Source organism: Aythya ferina (genome assembly GCF_964211825.1).
Source record: "Aythya ferina genome assembly, chromosome: 5".
NCBI classification, from domain to species: domain Eukaryota; kingdom Metazoa; phylum Chordata; class Aves; order Anseriformes; family Anatidae; genus Aythya; species Aythya ferina.
The window spans coordinates 7,666,101-7,686,315 of NC_140301.1; the positions used below are offsets into that span (position 1 = coordinate 7,666,101).

Genomic DNA, 20,215 nt, shown 5'->3' on the forward strand with positions numbered 1-20,215 from the left:
GGTTGTGTGTGTGCGGATGAGGCTTGAGCGTATTGAGGTCGGTGGGGAAAGCCATGGCCGGCTGCACATCGGGGAGAAGCTGGGACGCTGCTGATGCCGCTTGTCATGGTGGTGTGGCCCTGCTGAGGGGCTTTTCCCCAGGGTGTGGGCATGAGGCTGGCGTGCAGCCCCTTGGTGTGCCCGACAGCTGGGCTGGATCCTGGCGGCTCGCTGCGGGCCTGCTGCAGAAGGGCAGGGGAGCTGCGTGCAGCCATGCGGCTACGGCTGCCTCGTCAGACACCAGCAGCAGCACGAGCACACAATGCAGCCCTCCAATGTGCTCTGAACAGCACCTGGAACCTATTTGCATCCTCTTTCTTCTTCCAGAGCCGTGTTACCTGCTGAGGCGAAACCTGCTGCAATGTATTGCTAAGTGTAAGACGGCTGTTGCCAAGGGTCTCCCCCTTTCACCACTGGAATCAACGGGAGTTTTGCTACTGATTTCAATAGGAACAAGGCATTTCTGTGCATTGGGTTAAAAAGTATCGCATAATAACACCTTATACTTTATTTATAAGCCCCTCCTAAGGCATTGCACAAATTATAGTCACACAAGAATTGATGTGTGAGCGCTGTCTTAATAACACCGTACTTCGCATCTCAAATATTGTGTTCTAGATACAATATTTACATTTACAAGTGAAAAGGCTGCTAACCTACCAGTTATTGTTCCGAGCAGACGGATGATGAGCCGTACACGCTGATGGCGAAGCAGACACGCGTGTGGTGGCACCCGTGGCAGGACTGCCTCGTTCCGTGCAGATCCCGGTTTGGTTTTCGGGAGGTAAGCACCAGCAGCATGTGCTTGCTGCAGGAGGCACAGAGCTGCTCTTGGACCCAGACTGTAATGCCTGGCAAACAGCTGAGAGGGGCCCACACCCCTTTTTTTTTTTCCCTTTTCCCCTGGGATTCTCTGTATTAAATAAGCAAAATGTCCCCATAGCCTGGTTTACTAGGGACAGACTGAAAAAGAATTTATCTTCTGGGACAAGACTGTCATTGCAAAGATGAACCTGGGACTGGTCACACACATCCCCTGCCCCACGTTTTTAGCCATTAGTAGTTCTATTTCATTCCCTTTCTGTGTCCATAGGTTTCTGGCCTTTATCCCTTTTCTCTTCTTTTTGGCTGATTTCTTAGGTGTTACTGGCTAAAATACATTACTTCATTTTCTCTTGGTAATGTGCAGGTTTAGAGTTATGCTAAGGCTTGAATTTGTTCTATGTTTCCCTGGTATAAATAGCAGTAGGAAAACTGAAAAAAAAAAAAATATATATATACATATTTTTAGCCAGTTCATTTCCGTTTGCTGTTAAACTCAGTTGCACATCACTCCGTGTGCATATCACTCTGTGTGCAGCTGGTGAGGCTCTTCTGCTCCAGAAGCAGTGTAGCACCTTCTTTTGAAGTAACTTTTCCCTTAGAAGGAACCTGTTAACTAACTGAGCTCCTGCAGCCCTGTTTCTAACCAAAATTTGGTCGGCAGCGTGCATTTGGTCCCGCTGGGCCAAGCCTCCACGTGTCTGGCTGCTGCCAGGAGCAGTGGCTGGGGCCGAGGCGTGCAGGGAGCCTGGAGCCCCAGCCCTGCCCCGCATGGGAGAGGTGTGGGAGATGTTCCTCCTCCTCAGCGGGGAGGAACAAAGCACAGAGCACAGCTCACGTTACATTCCTGCTGGATGTCTCTCACGTGTGTCCTCTGCTTCAGTGGTGCTTCAGGGAAATAGCAGGGGATGGAGCAACCCGCGCCGCACGCATGGTGGTAACGAATTGGTTTCAGTGTGCAGGTAGAATTGCAGAAGGACTACACAGATATGGTATTACAATTTGGACAGGAGCCAGGCCGACAACTTCCTTGCTTTAGAACAGATGTTAAATTGATCCCTTCCCTAATATTCGCTTAGAAGAACAAAAAAAAAAAAAAAAGAAAAAAAAGCAAGCAATGTATTCTTAGTCAGCAGGCATTGCTCAGGATGGCTTGCTGTCCCCGGATGGTTTTCAGCAGTGATCACCTGAATGAGGAAGGAGTTTTCACCAGGGCCGTGGAAATGAGAACTTGGAGAAAGGAAACCATGGGACCAGTCTTTCAGTGCACACAGGTGAAGGGCGACGGATCTGCAGGAAATCTCCAGGTGCCAGAATCCTCGCTGTTTCTTTCACAGACAGCCCTCTGAAGGAAAGTCCCCGTGAAACGTGCTTTCCCTGAAGTCCCATCACAAACCTTCAGCAGTGCTGCCGAGCCTGCTCAGCTGGGTTTTGCCTGCAGACAGCGACAGTTTCAGGGCCCTTGCTCCCTGAGGCGAGATCCCCCGTGCTGGCCTGGCAAGGTGACCATGTTTTCATAGCGAAGGGGCACGGCACGGGTCTGCTCCCGCTGGGCCTGGGGCAGCTCGAGCACTGCTTATGCTCGAGCTGGGCCTGTGAGCCACCCAGGAGGCCTCCTGTTACCTCCAGGTGCCTGACAGGAGCTGTAAGCTGCATGAAATCCTCCAGCAGAGGTTGCAATTGCCTCCAGGCACCTGACAGACCTCACGTACACTGCAGCAGCCACACGCTGTAAGGGCTGTGAATTGCGGTTCCCCCTCTCCGGGGACATACGAGCTTTTCCAGCTGCGCCGGAGGAGTTTGGAGATTCACAGATAAGCTCTTTGGTGTCAGCCCTCCGCCGCTGGATTTTGAGTAGTTTATGAACAGTTATTCCGCAGAAATTACAGATAGGGCACCGGGATTATGACTCACGTGGAGCTGCACGCAGCCGATAAACATCTCCAGGTCATTACAGCGCAGACGTTCATTTATGACAAGTGAAGAAAAAACTCTCTGTTTCCCTGTAACTGTTTATTTTTTACCCTGTAAGTTTTTCTCTGCAAACTTGGCTTCACATCCAGATTCTGTAGTCTGCAGCTTTGTGATTCAAATACTGCAGGGGAGGGTTTATTTATTTTTAAAACTCCCTCTGTCAGATTGGATTAAATAAAAAATCAGTCATTTAAATTTCATATTTTTTTTTGCTTTTAAAGAAGCAAGTTGTCCACTTTGATTTTTTTCTGAATTCAAGTCAGCGCTACCCCTTTGCTAACTGTGTGTTCAAGCCCTGAAATTCTTCCTTAAACCAAGCTTCTGCTGGGCCTGACGAGTTTCTGATTCATGATTCAGCTGCTCTGCATCAGCTGGTGTTGATGGACACCTGCCTGGGCAAGGAGACATCTAAAGCTCCACAGGCTCTGGGACAGGCCAGGACTGCAGAACGGACCTGCCCGTCTGCTCCCTTACACAGATTCCTCCACTGTGTTTATCCACTGCAGTCTCCACCAAGCATTAATCATGCCTGCCTACCATGCTACCTGTTCTTGCATCCTCCTTCCCAGCGTTGTGTTGGGCTGAAGTTTTATCTGCTGCTTTGAAGCCAACATATTTACGGTGCATCCGAGGCTCTGTATCAGTGACCCTTTGCTGGGGAAGGCTCCATCTCCTCCACCATTTGGTTCTCCTCTGCCTCCACGAGTGCAGTGTCGAAGGACGGCTAATTTGCTTTGCAGTGGTACAAGTCCCATGGCATGAATGATGCCCGGTCTGGCCCAACAAAATTCAAGCCAGAGCTTTTGCGGTTTGCTCTGAGTCCAAAAAAAAAAAAAAAAAAGTAGGTGAAACTGCACTGACCTCAGCCTGTGTCTCGACTTTTTAAGGGAATACCCGATGCCTTCAATGCTGAGTGCATTCTGAGTGTAGAAAATCAACCTGTGCCAGATCAAACCTACCAGCTTGCTCATCTAAATCATCACTGACTTCTTGGGCAGAATTTTTAGGTTAAACTCTACAGCATCAGAATATCCATTTGCCAAAAAAAAAAAAAATAAAAGTATAAAAGCTCAAAAGATGTCTTCATTTTGATATGAACAGCAGGTCTGAAAATTAGTTCAATATGCCTAATAACTTTCAAAACTGTTTCAAAGCAGAGTTTAAGTAAGCAGCCAAGTTTCCAGCAGATGCTCTGGGATGCTTGATGCTCGACACTTCTGAAAATCTGTCTACCTACTCAGATGTGGAAATACAGATGTAGCCATCCATGGTCTTAATGAACCATTTTTGGAAAAAGACTGAGCTTAGTATTTTCTAGAAACTGAAAGTAATTACGGTGGGATTTCTCCCCCCCTCATTCGTGTTGCCTTTTTGTCTTAAGATGAAGAGGATTCACTTTCATTCTTTTTCTACACCGGCCCATTTATTATTGAATAAGCACCATCATGTGCTCAGTGTGATTAAAAAAGAAATGCAGGCCCTGCACTCAGGTAGCTTACAAGAGAAAATAAGCCCCCCGAAGAGATGTAATGGGGGACAGTTCTTGCTTTCGCCACCTCTTTCATCACCATCTTTCCCATTCTTTGTGTGCTCTGTAGTTACGGACAGTATTTCTCTAGCACAGGCAAAAGAAGAACATTTTACTAAATTTCTAACATTCAGTCCTGGAGAAATAGTGGTTTAACGTGTGTGTGTAATATTTATAATACTTATGTATTTTTAAAGGGATGTGTTACAACCTTGTGGTTTCAGACAGACTTGATTAACAGCTCACTTTCCGATATTGCTATTGGACAGGATTCCTGTAAACGAGACTTTTCCACTTTCCAAAAGCTCTTTTTTTTTTTTTAAAAAAAAAAGCACTTTTACAAAAGCTGTGTTTGGAACAACATCACTGCTTTTTATCAAAGATGAAACCAGTGGCATACCACCAGCTGTATCAAATCTGAAGTAGGTGAATGCCCATTTTCAGATGCTTGTAGCTACTGTTACAGAAAACTGAATTCAGCTGCAGCCTTGAAATTGCTTTTGTAATTTCTTTACAAACATAGCAAAAGACTTAATCTATCACAATATTCTTCTCGTATTCCAAATACTTATATTTTGAAAACCTTAACACAACAGAAAATACATAAAGCATTCTTATCTGACATATTAAAGACACAATGTTTTAAATTTCATTACTGCTTTCTTGACTGTGTGTCACAACTATGTAAAGCTCAGGCGCCAGCTCTGCACTGGGAGCATTGTCACTGCAATGAATCCATTCTTTCCCTGTTGAGTTTGGCGGTTTCAGTTTGCAACCTGTTAAAAAATAGGAAGTTGTGCCTAAAAGTATGACAACAAACAAAAAAAACCCTTGCACCAAAACCTCTGCAGAGAAGAGCCCTCTGAACACAACGGGGGCTGCACACATTTTCCATCCAGCAAGGGGCTCTGATGAAGCTGGTAGCACACTGCAACAGCCTGTCAAAAGAGGCCACATCCTTTCTTCGATTACCCGAGCTGCACTCCTTAGTTAAATATTTGTCTTCAAGCCAAGCGAAGAAAGAACAGAAGGATTTTTTATTTTATTTATTTATTTATTTTTGTGTGTGTGTGTGTACAGGAGCTTGACAGTCGCAGGGTGGCTTGGGGAAATCTGTCAGAAAATCACCACTTCTACTGCTTCCCAAGCCAAAATGAGAGCCAGGGGTCTTCTGGTGCAAGAAACAAAACCTGCACCTTACGTACACCGCGTAGCACGTACGTGGCATCATTTCACTTCTCTGTTTATGGATTAGCCAAGTCACTGTCATATGTTGTTGTAACTGATACAATATTTTGGAAGAAAAGAAGAGAAATTTTGCTACATGTTTTTGCCTTAGGTAAACAACACGGCGCATCTGTATACTGTGACACATTTCACAAAGCATGTTTAGTGAGTCAGAAAAAAAAATAATCCAGATTTGCAGAAGGAGTTCCCTTTATTACTCAAAATATTTGTCATCAGTAATATTAACCTATGGAAGTTTCTGAAATTCAAGTCTTATAAATGCACAGGAATTGCACACGTGTGTGTGATACCCACACTACTTGCTAACCATTTTCAGTTAGTATGGTAGCTAGAAATCATCTGTGATTTTCGTGATATTTTCTCTCCCATACGTTAGGTCAATGACCTATTTCTGTATGTTGGCAGCAATTTATGTGTCTTGTGACTTTGTATTTCACAAAGAAGTACTATGTTGTCCGTTATTTACATTAAAAAGACGAAATATGTAAAACTTTGCCTTTGTTAAAAATCACTCTATCCTAAGCGTTTAAATTATTTCACGCTTTCAAAAGGCACAATTAAGTATCTAATGAGAACTTCCATTCAATGTAACGCATAATACAAAAAAGAGAAAAAATGTTTGAGACATCAATGATAATATTTTAAATATATTGGCATAGGAAAGAAGATGTCTTTTTGCTTTATTAAACTGACAGTTCAGTTCTGAAACTTTATTTTGAAAAGATTTAAAAAGGATTTGTGTCTTTAGAAATAAGAAATTTAACAGGCATATCTAAAAAATATAGAAGAGAAAACCTGATTGTTACTACTAATGAAATAGCTGATGACAAAATAGTAGTCTTTTTGATTTTGATCACAAAAAATAAACTGGTAGTGACAGGATATGATGGATAGATTTGACATCCTGGCAAATCACTGTCATTGATTCAATTATTCTAATTCAGAATAAAAGCTGTATACAGTATGTGTTTATGCTACAGTGGAGTTTTTTAAGTGATTGACATTCATCATATTAGTTAGACAGTTTTAAAAGCTATGTCTTTGTTTTACACAGCGTTGTCAAGAAAAAATAAAGTAGAACCTGTATTGCATAAAAAAAAGCAAACCACTTAACCAACTCTTGGTTCCCAACCCATCAAAATAAGTTAACATTACTGCATCATATTAACATGTTCTCTGAAGAGTCAATTTCACTCCAGCCATGTAATATACTATTAGAAAGACGAAATTTTGAAACTGTAATGCAATCTTACAGTTGGATGGCTTGCAAGTTCGGCGGGGAAGAATATATTACCTTTCAAAATGGAAGGCAGCCTCAGAAGAAAGAATGAAAACCACTTTAATTTACAGGTCAGCATTGCTTTACCTTTCTTTTGTTTGATGATACTTACACAGAGATGAATACAAAATAGTGGTAAGTTCACAAGCAGTATATATATAGATATGACGGTACAGAAGCCTGAATTACTTCTATGTTCTGCCCTGTTTTAGACCAGCATGCTGTGATACTCTTCCCCAAGCTGAAATGCACTCTTCTGGTATTCTAGCATTAATGTAGCTGTCAGTTTGAATTTCAATCTTGAATTATGTCTGTTGACATAATTTCATAGTGCTGACTTCAATTGTTTAGGATTACTGTTTTGAACTACATAAGGAAATCAATTCTTTTTTCTACGTTTAGTAAATTTCATTCAAGTGCATTTTAATACATGTATTAACCCATGAGGCAAACTAATCACCTATAATATATTCTGATAAAAAAAAAAAAAAAAAAAAAACCAACAACAACAAAAAAAACACACCAACATTCTCAACTACTGGCATATCAGAATAAAAACGACCTCATGTATTTTATATTTATTATTATGTATTTTATAAAACACCTTAAGCATTTTCTGAAATTTAATACAGTATTTCAATTACAAAAACAAGTGTTTTTAAGAAAAATAAATGTGCAGTTTGTTCTTGGAATAACATGTGACAATGAATAACTTTCATTAATTCATTTCAATAAACAGCCCAATTTATTCATACAAAATATTAAATGCATGCATACAAAAAATTCCATTGGGAAAAAAATCCCTTTATCTTTATTGTAAAAAAACACCTAGAATTGAAGGATTACAAATAATTTTCATATCTGAAGGAAAGGAAGAAATACTACATTTCCAAGAGGGCTGAACAATGGCAAGACCCAACATAACAGAAGATTTAACAAAAAGCAAAACCCGACCAAGCCCCAAATTAATACAATGAAACCAGAACGAAGAAAATAAGGCATCATATGATAATGTGTATTTTTAAAGACTGCTGGGGCAAATCATTAAGAAAAATATTTATATAAGTCATTATCACTCATAATTAGAGTGTCATATAAATCTGAGTGAAACTGCTAAGTAGAAATCACTAGAAGTCCAGGTGCTTCTTGCCGATGGCCATAGCACCACATCCTGAGCTCAGCAGTTTGGCGGATTCTGCCAGATCCTGTTTGCTTGAGCGGCTCACTGTGTCTGACAAGTCTGGAGGCAAGTGCAGGCGCTGTGGCAGGAGATTTTCAGGAGGGAGAGAGAGAGAGAGAGGCAGAGAGAAAAGAAAGAGAGAGAAAACAGAGAGAAAAAAAGAAAGATTGACAGCAGTAGAATTTATTTTCCGTAGCGTATTTCAAAATTCACTCTTCTCCCCAATTCAGTGATGTTACTCACACAAATAAGATCTACCCATATGTGCTTTTAGCTGGACCGAGAAATAGCTTTGTATGTTTTCATTGTGTACTTCAAGATATTGGATTCTATAAATTACAACATATTCTTCCCATGAAAATTTTCTAAACAAAACCCAGATTTGCTCAAGGTATTTAATTATATCTGCACAACTTTCCCTTGAAAACAAATGTTTTGCCTCTGTATCACCAGCTACATGAAATCCTTGGATTTCTATGCCATGACAATGTACATATCATTTTATTTCACACACTTACACGTACCTTGTGGTGGAGTTCGAAAATAAATGATACGATGGACAAAAGATACAGAGGGATCACCCGAACTGCAACACAATTCTGCCAAGTGTTTCATCTTCATATTCTACTGACAGCTTTCAATAAAAGCAAACAGTGATAGCAGCTGCATTTCCATAAGGCAATCATAGACGCTAAATAAACTTTGCCTTCCCCTCTGAGCTGTAGGGACATTACAGCCATTTTGCAGATGAGGAAACTGAGGCACGGGTTATGTCGTTGTCCACAAGCACGCAGTTCTTGCACAACGAACATTACAGTTTGGCTATGACAAAAATGCTACAACTCTCCCTCTGAGGATGCCTTTACACGAAAGGCGTGATATTACGATTTATCTTTTGTAAAGTAAGGCAAAATTAGCAGAAAACCGAGTCTTTAGTTTGATAATTACTGGCTGGCTTTTGGACACAGTGCAGCTCTGAAAACCAGGCAGCTGAGACAGCTGAGCATCTTACAGTGCAATAATTTATGAAACTGGTATCACGGAAGAAGCGTATTTCTTGAAAGATTTAGTAGGCAGAGGCGACGCTGCGTGGCTTTCTGGAGGGAGCAGGATAACAGCAATGGCTGCAAAACTATCGGGCTGCGTAGACCATGCTTATTGTCTACTTTTGCTGTATTTGTGCTCTTGTCAGAACACAGAAATATACACAGCCAGCCTTTATTCGATACCTTTGCAACTTTCACAGGATCCCCTCTCCCTCCAGGTAAGGATTCGATAGGAAAAGCACAGGAAAGCATCCCTATCTGCAGTGTGTTCAGCTCGCTGCTGGCCGTGTGGCCCACCATTGAGGTGTGTGAAAAGCCCCCCTGTGGGTACCGCTAGTGGGGCTCTTGCCTTTCAGCTGGTTGAATCGGAGTCCTGGCATGGCAAATTGCACCTACAGTTCCCGGCTCGTTCCTACAAAGGTCAGGCACAGCTGTGGACATTAACTGCAGTCCTCAAGGTCCCATTTCTACACGGAGAAAATACAAAGAAGGGCACACGCCTGCCGTGGTGGCCTGCTGAGAAAGAGCCGAGGTACCACTGGGATTGCTTGGGGCACACGGGAGGAAAGCAGAGGGCGAGGAAAAGCCAGTGTTGAACGGCTTCTTGCCGAAAGCACAGGGGAGCACTCAGGAGATCCTTCCGTCGCATTTCCCTCCCCAAAAAGTATTCAGCACTCTGCTAACAGGGTAGAGGGCACCTGGTGTGTGGGATGTGCAAGTGAACAGTCCTGCCTGCTCCCGCTCCCCGTGGCTGTCTCTGTCCTCACCAGGGAAGACGCAAGGGAAACACAGCATCATTTTCTTTGTTTTTCTTTCTTTCTTTTTTTTTTTTTTTTTTTTTCAGTTATTGACCTTTTTGACAAGTCTGCCACACGGATTTGGAATGAGGCGATTAAGAGCAAACAGCCCCAAGACTCAGCAAACTCGTTTCGCGCAGGGACCACCTCATCTTGTGGGTGGGGAACCACGTCAAGCCCTGCTATGCTGGCCTGGGTTTACCGGGGTGGTCAAAACAAAACACAAAATCTTTGACATACTCGCAGCCTCTTATTCCATGCTGTGCTTGTCCACTAAAATGTATTAGAAACAGAAAACAAAGAAGATTTATAAATCCACAAAGACTCAGATGGGAAAAGTTAAAATGCAAGATGCTGAGGTTGGAGAGCGGGGCTGAGTTAAGCTTTTACAGCTGTATTTGCCACGATACAGTGGTTAGCTGCACACACGTATGCTTTTTCTCCCATCTTATTCAGGGATGAGGATGCACACTGCTCATTTAGTGACCAGCTATTCAGTATTTTTTTTTCTTGTCATTGTTTACTCTGAACTTTTCTGACGTATTTATTGTACACTATTCAAACCTTGCTCCGAAGGCAGAATGGCTTTTCAATAGCCCATGTCAGCATATAGCACTTGAATTCTCCACAAACACAACTGTGCTGTTTTCCTAACATTCCTGTGAGATACGGCAGCAAAGTTACCTCCATTTCATGGACAGGGAATTGAGGCACATAAAAAATAGGGTAAAAGGCATGAGTTAATTTCAGAAACACCATCTGAGCCGTTTAGGACTTGCTCTCCCAGGATGTTTAGCACTGTGCAGCATTTCACGTGCTCAGATGGTAACTTCGGTTGCAGCTGCGAGTGCTCAGTATTTCTTCAGGAACCCCAAGGCAGGTCCTCAGAAAGGGGCAGACATGAAGCAAGGGTACGGAAATAAAAATGGTGGGTGGAAGAGACGTACCAGACTCCAAGATATGCTTCAATTTTCTTAATTACGAGACCATCCCTCTTGCAATCCTTGCCCTCTCTACAATCCCGGTTTTCAAATACTGAAATAAATCGCCAGATCTCCAGAAGTGTATCTCACTGCTCATGCCATTTGCATCCTCAGATCGGGTTTATTCTGAACAATAAGCAACACCAAAGTCCCCTGAAAACAGCTGGATATTATCCTGCATTGCGATCTGAATCACAGCACACACAAATACTGCATCTTAATAAAGCTTAAATAGGCATCCCAAAATTCCTTACATTTTCTGTGTGCAGCTTCAAAACATAAATAGGACTGCAAAAATTAATCCTATTAAGTACTTTTACCCCCTTAAAAAAAGAAATAGAAGCCTCGGAACACAAACAAACTGGCAATGGATCACGTGGCATTACACAGGCATCCAAAGGCTAAAGAGCAGGCCTTTATTTTTGGCACCACTGTGGGCACTGCAGTGACTTGCACTCACACACTAAGTGAGAGCATGAATAGGCTGTGATCCTTTTTGAGCACCAGCATTACAGAACGATCAGACATTTTCACAGATATTTGCTGACCACAGAGGAACAGTTGCATTTGAAGTCCCAGTTTAGGACAAAATGTTTTCTGGTGGACAGCCTTCTCTGTTATTGCAGAGGCTGTGACCCCCATCCCTTTCAATCTCTCTCCTAGCACTTTGCCTGATTTTGCTCACTTAGGCAATCCTAGCTGTCAGTGCCCAGGCCTTCCGTTCTGTAGCTGATCTTCAACACAAAGACATCCCTTGTCCAGGTATCTGCACCCCAGCCTCTGCTCCAGCCACTTGCAGCTTTCTGCTTCCAAGCCCCTCGTTTGCATTTCTGCCACTCCTGGCTTTTTCTTGCCTATTTCTGCCCATATTCCCTGCTCCTGTTCCTAATGCCTTGCTTCACATTCAGCTTCAGGCCACTCTTCCTTGCCTCAGCCCCTCATCCTCCTCATCTTCCTCATCCTTTTGTCCTTCTCCTCTTGTCCTCAATCTGTCCCTGGCTCTTCCCTGCCCGGGGTAGGAAAGCTCCCAGCTGGAAAGTGGGAACATCCCCAGAAAAGGGCCAGGCTGCATGCCCTGAGTGTGCACACAGAAGAGGCGGATTATCACAGGACAGCAAAAAAACACATCCTGGCATAACTGTTAAATACACAGTAATATACAGTAAATATACAAATATATAAGCTGTCAGGTTGAAACTGAGCATCTTCAGAAGGACACTACAGGAGGGAGGAACAGGGACAAGCTCAGTTGTCCTGGGCAGGTCACGAAGGCTTTGTGGTAATAGGCACAATTACACAGAACACAGCTAAGCACACAGCTCCAGGGCACGCATTATGAAAGGAAAACAGCTCAGACAAAACTTATTGCATACTTTGTCTCTGCTCCTCCCTCTGCCTGAAGAAAACTTCTAATGACTTTATTTGTTTTCAATGGGGGGAAAAAAACTGGTAAGAAGAGGAAGATAAGAATACGTCAGGTGACAGGCCAGAGGGGATGCTGAGCTGGGATCCTTCAGTCCGGTCCCAGTGCTGAGGACCAAACACAGCACTGATGCTTCTCTGACATGGGTCTGCTGAGGAAGGCAGGGCTGCAAAGACTCACATCACCGCTGTGCTAGGAAGTTCCAGGGGGCTGGTGCACTTGGCTGGGGTGGGATTTTCTATTTTCATTTTTTAACCAACAAAAAATAGACAAAAATAGCAGACAAAAGCACTAGCTTACAAAAATACTAGCAAGTTCTTTTTTCCAGTGTAGCTGATTTTACCAAGGGAATTGTTTTACAGATTTATTGTGAAGAACAGTCTTTTTTTCTATTCCGTGTTAAGAGGATTGACCAGCAGAGTTTTCCTAGCAACCTCTGCTGCTGGTGATTACACCTCAGGTACACAATGCATAGGAACGGTGCGCAGGCTCTAACTGACAATAAAAGGGGTTGGAAATAAAGTAAAAATAATACAATTGAACCTAAATGACCAATGACAGGTTAAACAAAAAGCTAGCTACTAGAGATAACGTTAAATAACTGATTACTATCCAGCTACCCATGCACACTACACATATCCATCTGTAGAATATATTGGCACCGTGTTGCAGAAATAACTAGTGAAATCTCATTTTGCCCCTATATGGTATAAACAACAATCAGCTGCTCAAATTATCTTTCATATTTTTATGAAAATATTTGTCTGTGAGAGGTACAGATTATTTTTATGCTGACTAAAGTACTCAGAAATAATTGAGGTGGAAGACATTCAAGAAACAGCAACGTTCCATAAAATTAATTGAGGGTTACTAAAATAACATATTATTGGGAACGTTTTAAGCAATTAAAAGTATAAAAACATTTGGTAACAATATGATAAGCAAATATACATATATTGGCAACAATCTAAACCCACGGTGATTCTCCCAAATCATTACTGTATTTTGGCATCTGTTGTAAGTGTAATACTTCAGCAAATGAATCAGTAATGACGTGAGCAATGCAAAATCATTGATCAAAAAAGAGGTAGGAGTTTGTTCTTAATTTTGGGAATACTAAAGCAATTCCATCGAGGTTAACCTTGTGATTCTGCTAACAGTTACATGAAGCTTTTAACAACTGAGCCTTAACTTCCAAAACTGCAGCTTAAAACAAAAGATATATAAAAAATCGTCACCATTCTACTTCTTTGGATATCTGAGCAAAAAATTGCCTATTAGTCTGCCATGGCTAGAGCCCTGCCTTGGGGCAGGGAGGTGGGTTAATGACCTCTCTAGATCCCTTCCAGTTCCATTTGCTACAATTCTATGAAGACTGAAGTAACCAAAGCCTAAGGGATTTGGATCAGGGGGAAGAGGAGGGTGGGGAGAAGAATTTTAGGAATGCTGGGAAAACGAAAGATGCAGGCTCCGAGTTTATATCCTGCTTCTCTTTGAAGCAGAACTCTTGCCTTTCTATTAAGCCCACACAAGGGATATCGAGCATGGTTGGAGGTACAGCGGCTGATCTCCTGTTACTGCTGCTTACAATGCCACTTTGCCCCTGCATTATGCTTTATGCTTTATTTTTTACTTTTTTTTTTTTTTTTTTTTTTTTAACTGCCTCATTTATAATTGCTAGTAATTACTTCAATGATCATAGTACCTAGGCATTAAGCCTAGGTACTTAGCATTTAGGTACCTAGACTTAAGCATTTTTGTAGGTGTGATGAAAAAGGGGGATTAAGGAGAAATCTAGAGGAGGTTAGCAATGCAGCTTTATAAAGCCTCCTCTCAGAGGGAAGAACCTGGTTTCTTCCATGAAAATTATCAAAATGTCAAGTGGTCGTGGTGACCTGGCTGGAAATAGATTTCTTGATAAAGAGTAAGACAACAGAGGCAGGCTGGGGAGAAGGACATTCCATTTGGAAATGCAAATCTGCAACCTAAAATTTAAGAAAAGAGGGAGCCCAGTGGAGGGATGCCAAGTGTTGGCATAGCCACGGAGCTGTCTCTCTGCCTCTGCACTGAAGACGACGGTCCCAGACAGCTGGGTCTAGCTGCCTGTGTCAGGGCCAAAACAGTGCAAAACCCTTCAGCTGCACTCCAGCTCAGGTCCTTGCCACCTTCCTATGCTCTGGCTTTCTGCTCCCTGCTTTCTTAACGGGTCACCATCAAGCACTGAAACCGGTCGTTTCAGCAAAAACAAATTGCTGTCTTTGGGGTTAATATAAATAAAGAAGATGTGCAGGTATGAAATTAAATTTCTTCTATGAGAAGTGTTTCTTCATATACTTGACATAGTGGTGGCTGTAAGTTTTGGCTTCTTTCCTTGTCAAGTTCACAAATTCAGAGACACCAGAGATGTGAATTATGATGAAATGATTTATGTTTTATGTGATATGTAGTCTAGCGGAGTGACGTATCACTTATGGCAATGTACCTTCATAACAACATTGCAATATCACTAAGAAAATCCATGAAGTTCTTCTGGCTTAATAAACCTGGGAAATACTTCCTGTGGCAAAACAGTAAGCCCTTTGCCACTGAAGACATTGCAAGGACTAGAAAAGTCATGTCAACCAGCCTTGCTCTCTTCTAGCAAAAATTACAAAATCATCCTGAAGTTCGGTTACAATTAATGTCTCACAATCTATATGCATTTTCATATTGTGATAAGAATGGTGCCAAATGATCCTCCCATAACTGCAATTAGGCCTTAGGCAAACTATTTTAAGACTCATTTATTAAGAATCTCAAATTCCTTTTCACATTACAATTTTTCTCAGTATTTCAACAAAACGAGGACACAGAACAGCTGTAACTGTTTTTTCTGTATAATGGACATGAACTCAGTTTCATCTCATTCACAGATATTCACAGATGCTACATTACCATTGTTAGATCACAGCAATGAAACATCATCTAAATCAATGATAAAAGACTTGACTTTTCAAAAGAGCATTCTAAAATTTTCTACTTTTCAGGTAGCCGTGATTGACTTAGAGCTAATCACGACTGTATCAACCCATGTTAAAATAAGCACACCTACCATATGCATTTCCTATTTCTTTTTTTAAGTTGAAGCATAATCTGAACTGTCAAAATTAATTAGTGTTAACATCAGGTGATGAGAGAAAGCTTCCACTCAGAATAGCTGATAAATATACTTGTACCTACGTATCCCTGCCTGCTTGCTAAAGGATACATTGCTAATATGAAAATAATTTTTAATATATAGCTAATAGTACTTACAATACTTCAACATAATTATAACACACTTTCTATCACTTCCAGAATATAAAATAAAACAAGGGAAATTATGACTTTTAGCTCATTTGCAAGACAGTGATGTTCTGCTGTAAGTTTCCAACACTACAAAAAGATTATTTTAAAAGAGACTTCAAAGTATCCTGGTCAAATTAAGAACCATTAATAAATCCACTTCCTTTTCTGATAGATTTTGTGAAAGCCATTTCACATTTTGTAGTACTGAATCTTAGTATGTGCCTCTTCAGTGCAGCTTTCCAGTGTATCTAGTTTAGGGAATTGATCTTATAATACTGAGATGATTAAATTCAAGCTGCGCTGATTTGCTGGGATACGCTGCACGGTACTGCTTCAGCTCTTTCTAGATTTCTAGAAAACTATGCCAAGTACTTTGAATCTCAATTCCTGTGTCTAGTTTAAAACTTGATTTCTTTAAACACTGGATTTTGCAAAGTGAAAATCTTTCAGAGATCACTTGTACCATTAAAATCCAGTTCTGTATATGTTTGTGTAAAATGAATCCCTAGGGGATTTAAGATGTCTGAAGAACTTCCATTACCGCATGAGCAGGCACTGGTGGGTTTTTCCATGTGCAGCATTAGTCATTACTTTTCAGCAACAGGAAATGAAGCAATGAACAATTGTTTGAACAGGCTCTTTCATTCCAAAAAAAACACCCTTCAAGATGTGTTGAAGATGACTTGTTATTTGTGAAGGGAAGAGAAGACTATCAGGAGATTTCCATTCTGCGATGCTTGGGAATGGCAAATGTTGGTCTGGTGCTTAAAGCACACCTAGCAGTGACAGACCCGCTTTATATTACGACTGCAGTCTCTGCATGATGAAGAAGCTCACATTGTTGTAAAGAAGGCTAGAATAATCAGCAATGGTTATAGGCACTCCACGTGCTACAGCTGTTCAACTGCTCATCTGATCCTGAACTCAAATACAACCAGAAATGTATGAAATACTTCCACAGTACCACAATACGTACTTGCCATGCTCTTATCAAGCACATGTTGAAAGACTACCTCTGTCCTGAAGAATTTGCAGTCTGAATACACAAAGTGGATGAAGAGGAAGAGGTTAAAAATAAAATATCCAGGCAGAATGAAAAATATCATGATTTATAAGTATCATATTAATGTCAAAGCTTTTTTCTTCTTCTAACTTAAAAATAAATAAATAAATATTATATTAGAAAGAATATCCTGCACAGAAAGACATTTGGAAGAGAACAGGCATAGGGGAAGAAATTAAGTGACAAAGGGCTGAAAAGAAGATGGATTGAAAAAAAGGAAACATGGGGGGCAGGAGGAGATACACTATCTAGACGTGTTATAGCTGAGATTGGACAATATTGTCTTCAAACTGAAGGGAAATGCTGCTCTGAATTCAAATGGTAGTTCACACGTCTGATAGTGGATATGCAAAGCAAGCAGAATAACACTGCTCCTGTAGGTCTGTTCTTTTTGCTGAACCCCTCCTCCCCGAGCTTATGTAAGAGGATTGTGGGACCCGTAATGCAAGGCTGAATAATTCTAGGGCTCTCGGGATAGTCCGGATGGACACTAATGTTCATGTCACATTCTCTTCCCTGATGGATTCATTCAACCTAATTGCAGCTGTCTACAAGTCAGCCATTCAGTCTAACCTATATTATATACTTAGGGTGAGATGAATCATTCTTGAAAGTGCTTGCCCATCTCTGCTGCTTATTCAGGAAACCTGGATGACGAGCTTAAACTAAATTTTTAGCTGGGAGAGTAAAAGGTCAAGGGGAGGAATTCAGTCCTACAACTATAGGAAACCTCACTGAGTCAGTGCCTCCGCTGCATCTCCTCTTTCTTTGAATGACATTGCAATGTGCCACCAAGTACGGATTTCGTATCAAACCCCAGATGGCTCACTGGAAGCATTCCAGAGTTGCTGGCGATGCCTGCGCCGCTCTACAAGAACTTGGGTCTCTCTGCTGAAAAGCTTGAGAAGTGTTCAAGCTGTCCAACCAAGACTCTGTGTATGCAAACAAAAGCTGTGTGAGTGAGAAGCGGGGAGGAATAGCATTCACAGACAGAAGCATCTGTTCTGTGGAGGACCAACATATTGCAACCGTACTGGCAATATCAACAATTTCAGCCTAGCTGGAAAAGTAACCAAATATTTGAGTTCTCATCCAAAGCTATCTGTTAAAGTTCACTGTAATCTACCAAGCTTCTGGCTCCATTTAACAATTTTGTCACTTTTCAGCAAATTCATTAATACTTCCATTTAAGGAGTATCACTGTATCTGAGGGTGCGGAACAACACAAATAAACCCATAAAGTGTTCTGCCCCTTGATAAAATTTTCCAGATAGATTTCATCCAGATAGATCTTCAAGCTTTGCAGAAAGGTCCAAGACATGTAACTTGCCCTAGCAAGGCTCCATTGCAAATGAATTTCAATGCCCAAGTTACCAACTCAAAGAAGAAAGATAACAGAAATACCATCAGACTTCTGAATCGAACAGTTCTGCCAGCTATTGCTAAAATACGTATTGTCCAGAAGCTCCCATGTGATTCTGAGTATTCAGTCTCTACAGATTGTATGAAATCTAGGGTTTAATGAAGTGCTTTCCTGAGAAGAGCAGGAGAAAGTGGGAGCTGCTCGGAGCCCCTGGAGCAGCCCCACTGAGGCCTGCCCTGCTGCTGCCTCAGCAGCCTCGTCTGCATCTTGTGTACAGCGCCAACGCTCATTTCCTCCCCCTTCCCTAAAAATCCACCCGTTTCAAAAGTTACATGTACAAACACAAACCGAATACGTAACTATACCCACAAATGCACCCTCGGTGCTCCTGACTGCGTATCAGCTGCTGGTAATGGCACAGTGGCCGGTCTGCGCACCTACAAAACCTCTCCAAGGCACGCAGCACTGCCTCTGCTCAGGCAGGGTGAGCTGTACAGCTTTACGTTACACCACACAGCGTAAAACAACACACAACATGGCCAGGAAAGGCTCTGTTTCAAGAGAGCAGTGTCACAGGTTTGGCAAGTTTCTGGTGAGGAAGCAGTGGGGCAAAATGTCCATGCTGGCTGGGGGGGCACTGCTGTTTTATACCGGGAACAGACCAATGCTCAGTGGTCTATTTACTTTTTTAGGTCAGCTAGAATTAGAAAATTTCCATTGCTAGGCAGCGCAGCACATCTGTGAAGCATTTCTGGGCATTCAGAAGTGAAGCACGCGCTGCCCAAAGGGAAGATTCATCGCAGGCTGTTGGCCAGCCCTCCGCTCCCTCCCTCTTCACCAACAGGAAATCGTCTTAGCTCCGTGCAGAAACATCTTACATGACCAGAACACAACAATTAGCACATTTGTAAAGCTTCGGGGATAGGAACAATTTAATAGCTTTCTGAAGCAGCTTAATTTTCTACAGCTTTTTTATTTTTTTTTTTATTTTTTTATTTTTTTTTTTTAAATTTGCTTTTCATGCATAGACAAGTTCTCCTTTCCTATAGGTGTTTTCTCAGTCTGCCTGGCAGGAATACTATGTGCAGGAAAACACAAATTACTTAATCGCTTTAAAAGAGCGCTGGAGACGGAAAAGTGCTCTGTAAGTGCAAACTATCATTACGAATCCCTGTATTAAATAAATGTATTGCTGGTTTATGAAATCCTCCGCACTCATGAAGCCAGGAGGAAGACCAGTTTGTTTATGTTTGCAGCTTTTCACGAGCTACAAACTTCAGCTGGGCAATGGTAAATTCAACTGTCAGGTGCTCCGCAGTAAAGCAAAAAACAGGCTAGCAGAAAAAAAAAATCGACTATCATTGTATTCTCACCCTAAAATCTGGTACTGATACAGGAAGCATGCTCAATTCCTGTAACTTCCTCGTGACATCGTGGCAATTAAATAATTCATATTTCAGCATCTCCTATTTTCAGTATCGATTCCCCATGACTTATGAGGGCTACAGTTTAAAGCTCCAGTTAACAAAGCCTTTTATAGTGTTTCTACCAAATAAACTTAGGCTTCAAAAGCCACTGAAGTGTAATTTAATATCCACGATGTTGGATCAACCTGTTTTGATGCAAAAACATCCTGTGACGGGTTTTTACTCAGTGATTGATATTACTTATGCAAAATGGTAAAAAAAAGCATTGGTGATCCAGTTGTCACGTTGACTACCCTTTGGCAAAGGGACGCGTTAAAGGAAGTTTAAGCCCAGAATGAGAAGTTGCCAGTGAAAGGTTAAAAGACAGGTCACGCTAATTCCTTTTTAAATGACTCTGTGTAAGACAGGAGAACACAGTGTAAACTCAGACAAATGTATTAAATGTGAATGATAGAAATCGGTATCACATTAAATGCCAGACTCCTGTGAATAATTGAGATTAAAATAAACATTACTATTTTTTTTTTCTGGCAGCTGGGGGAGGGCTGAACATTTGAGCAGGTTCCTACATCAAAGATGTGTTTTGTACAGAAACTATATGTCAAATTATAGTTATTTGCTTTCAGATGATTCTAGCGGTTACTCAATTTTGCACTTTTCATGTGTCAGGATTTTTTTTATTTTACCTCTTTATTCCCTACTACAAGTAAGTCTCT

General features: G+C 41.5%; 1 protein-coding gene across 5 annotated transcripts in view; it reads right to left on the reverse strand.

Moving 5' to 3' along the window:
* The window catches only part of ELP4 (elongator acetyltransferase complex subunit 4), a 273,117-nt gene that overhangs the window by 127,512 nt on the left and 125,390 nt on the right, over positions 1 to 20,215 (reverse strand). Inside the window, exon 10 of one of the 5 annotated variants that reach the window (XM_084521284.1) lies at positions 5,091 to 5,139. The exons of 3 other annotated variants lie outside the window; for them this stretch is intronic. In XM_084521284.1, the coding sequence (XP_084377410.1) occupies positions 5,128 to 5,139 (12 nt within the window). In that variant the 3' untranslated portion in view covers positions 5,091 to 5,127. Of the gene's footprint in view, positions 1 to 5,090; positions 5,140 to 7,612; positions 8,150 to 20,215 lie in introns of those variants that run through there. One more of the 5 variants, XM_084521281.1, reaches the window with a different exon arrangement.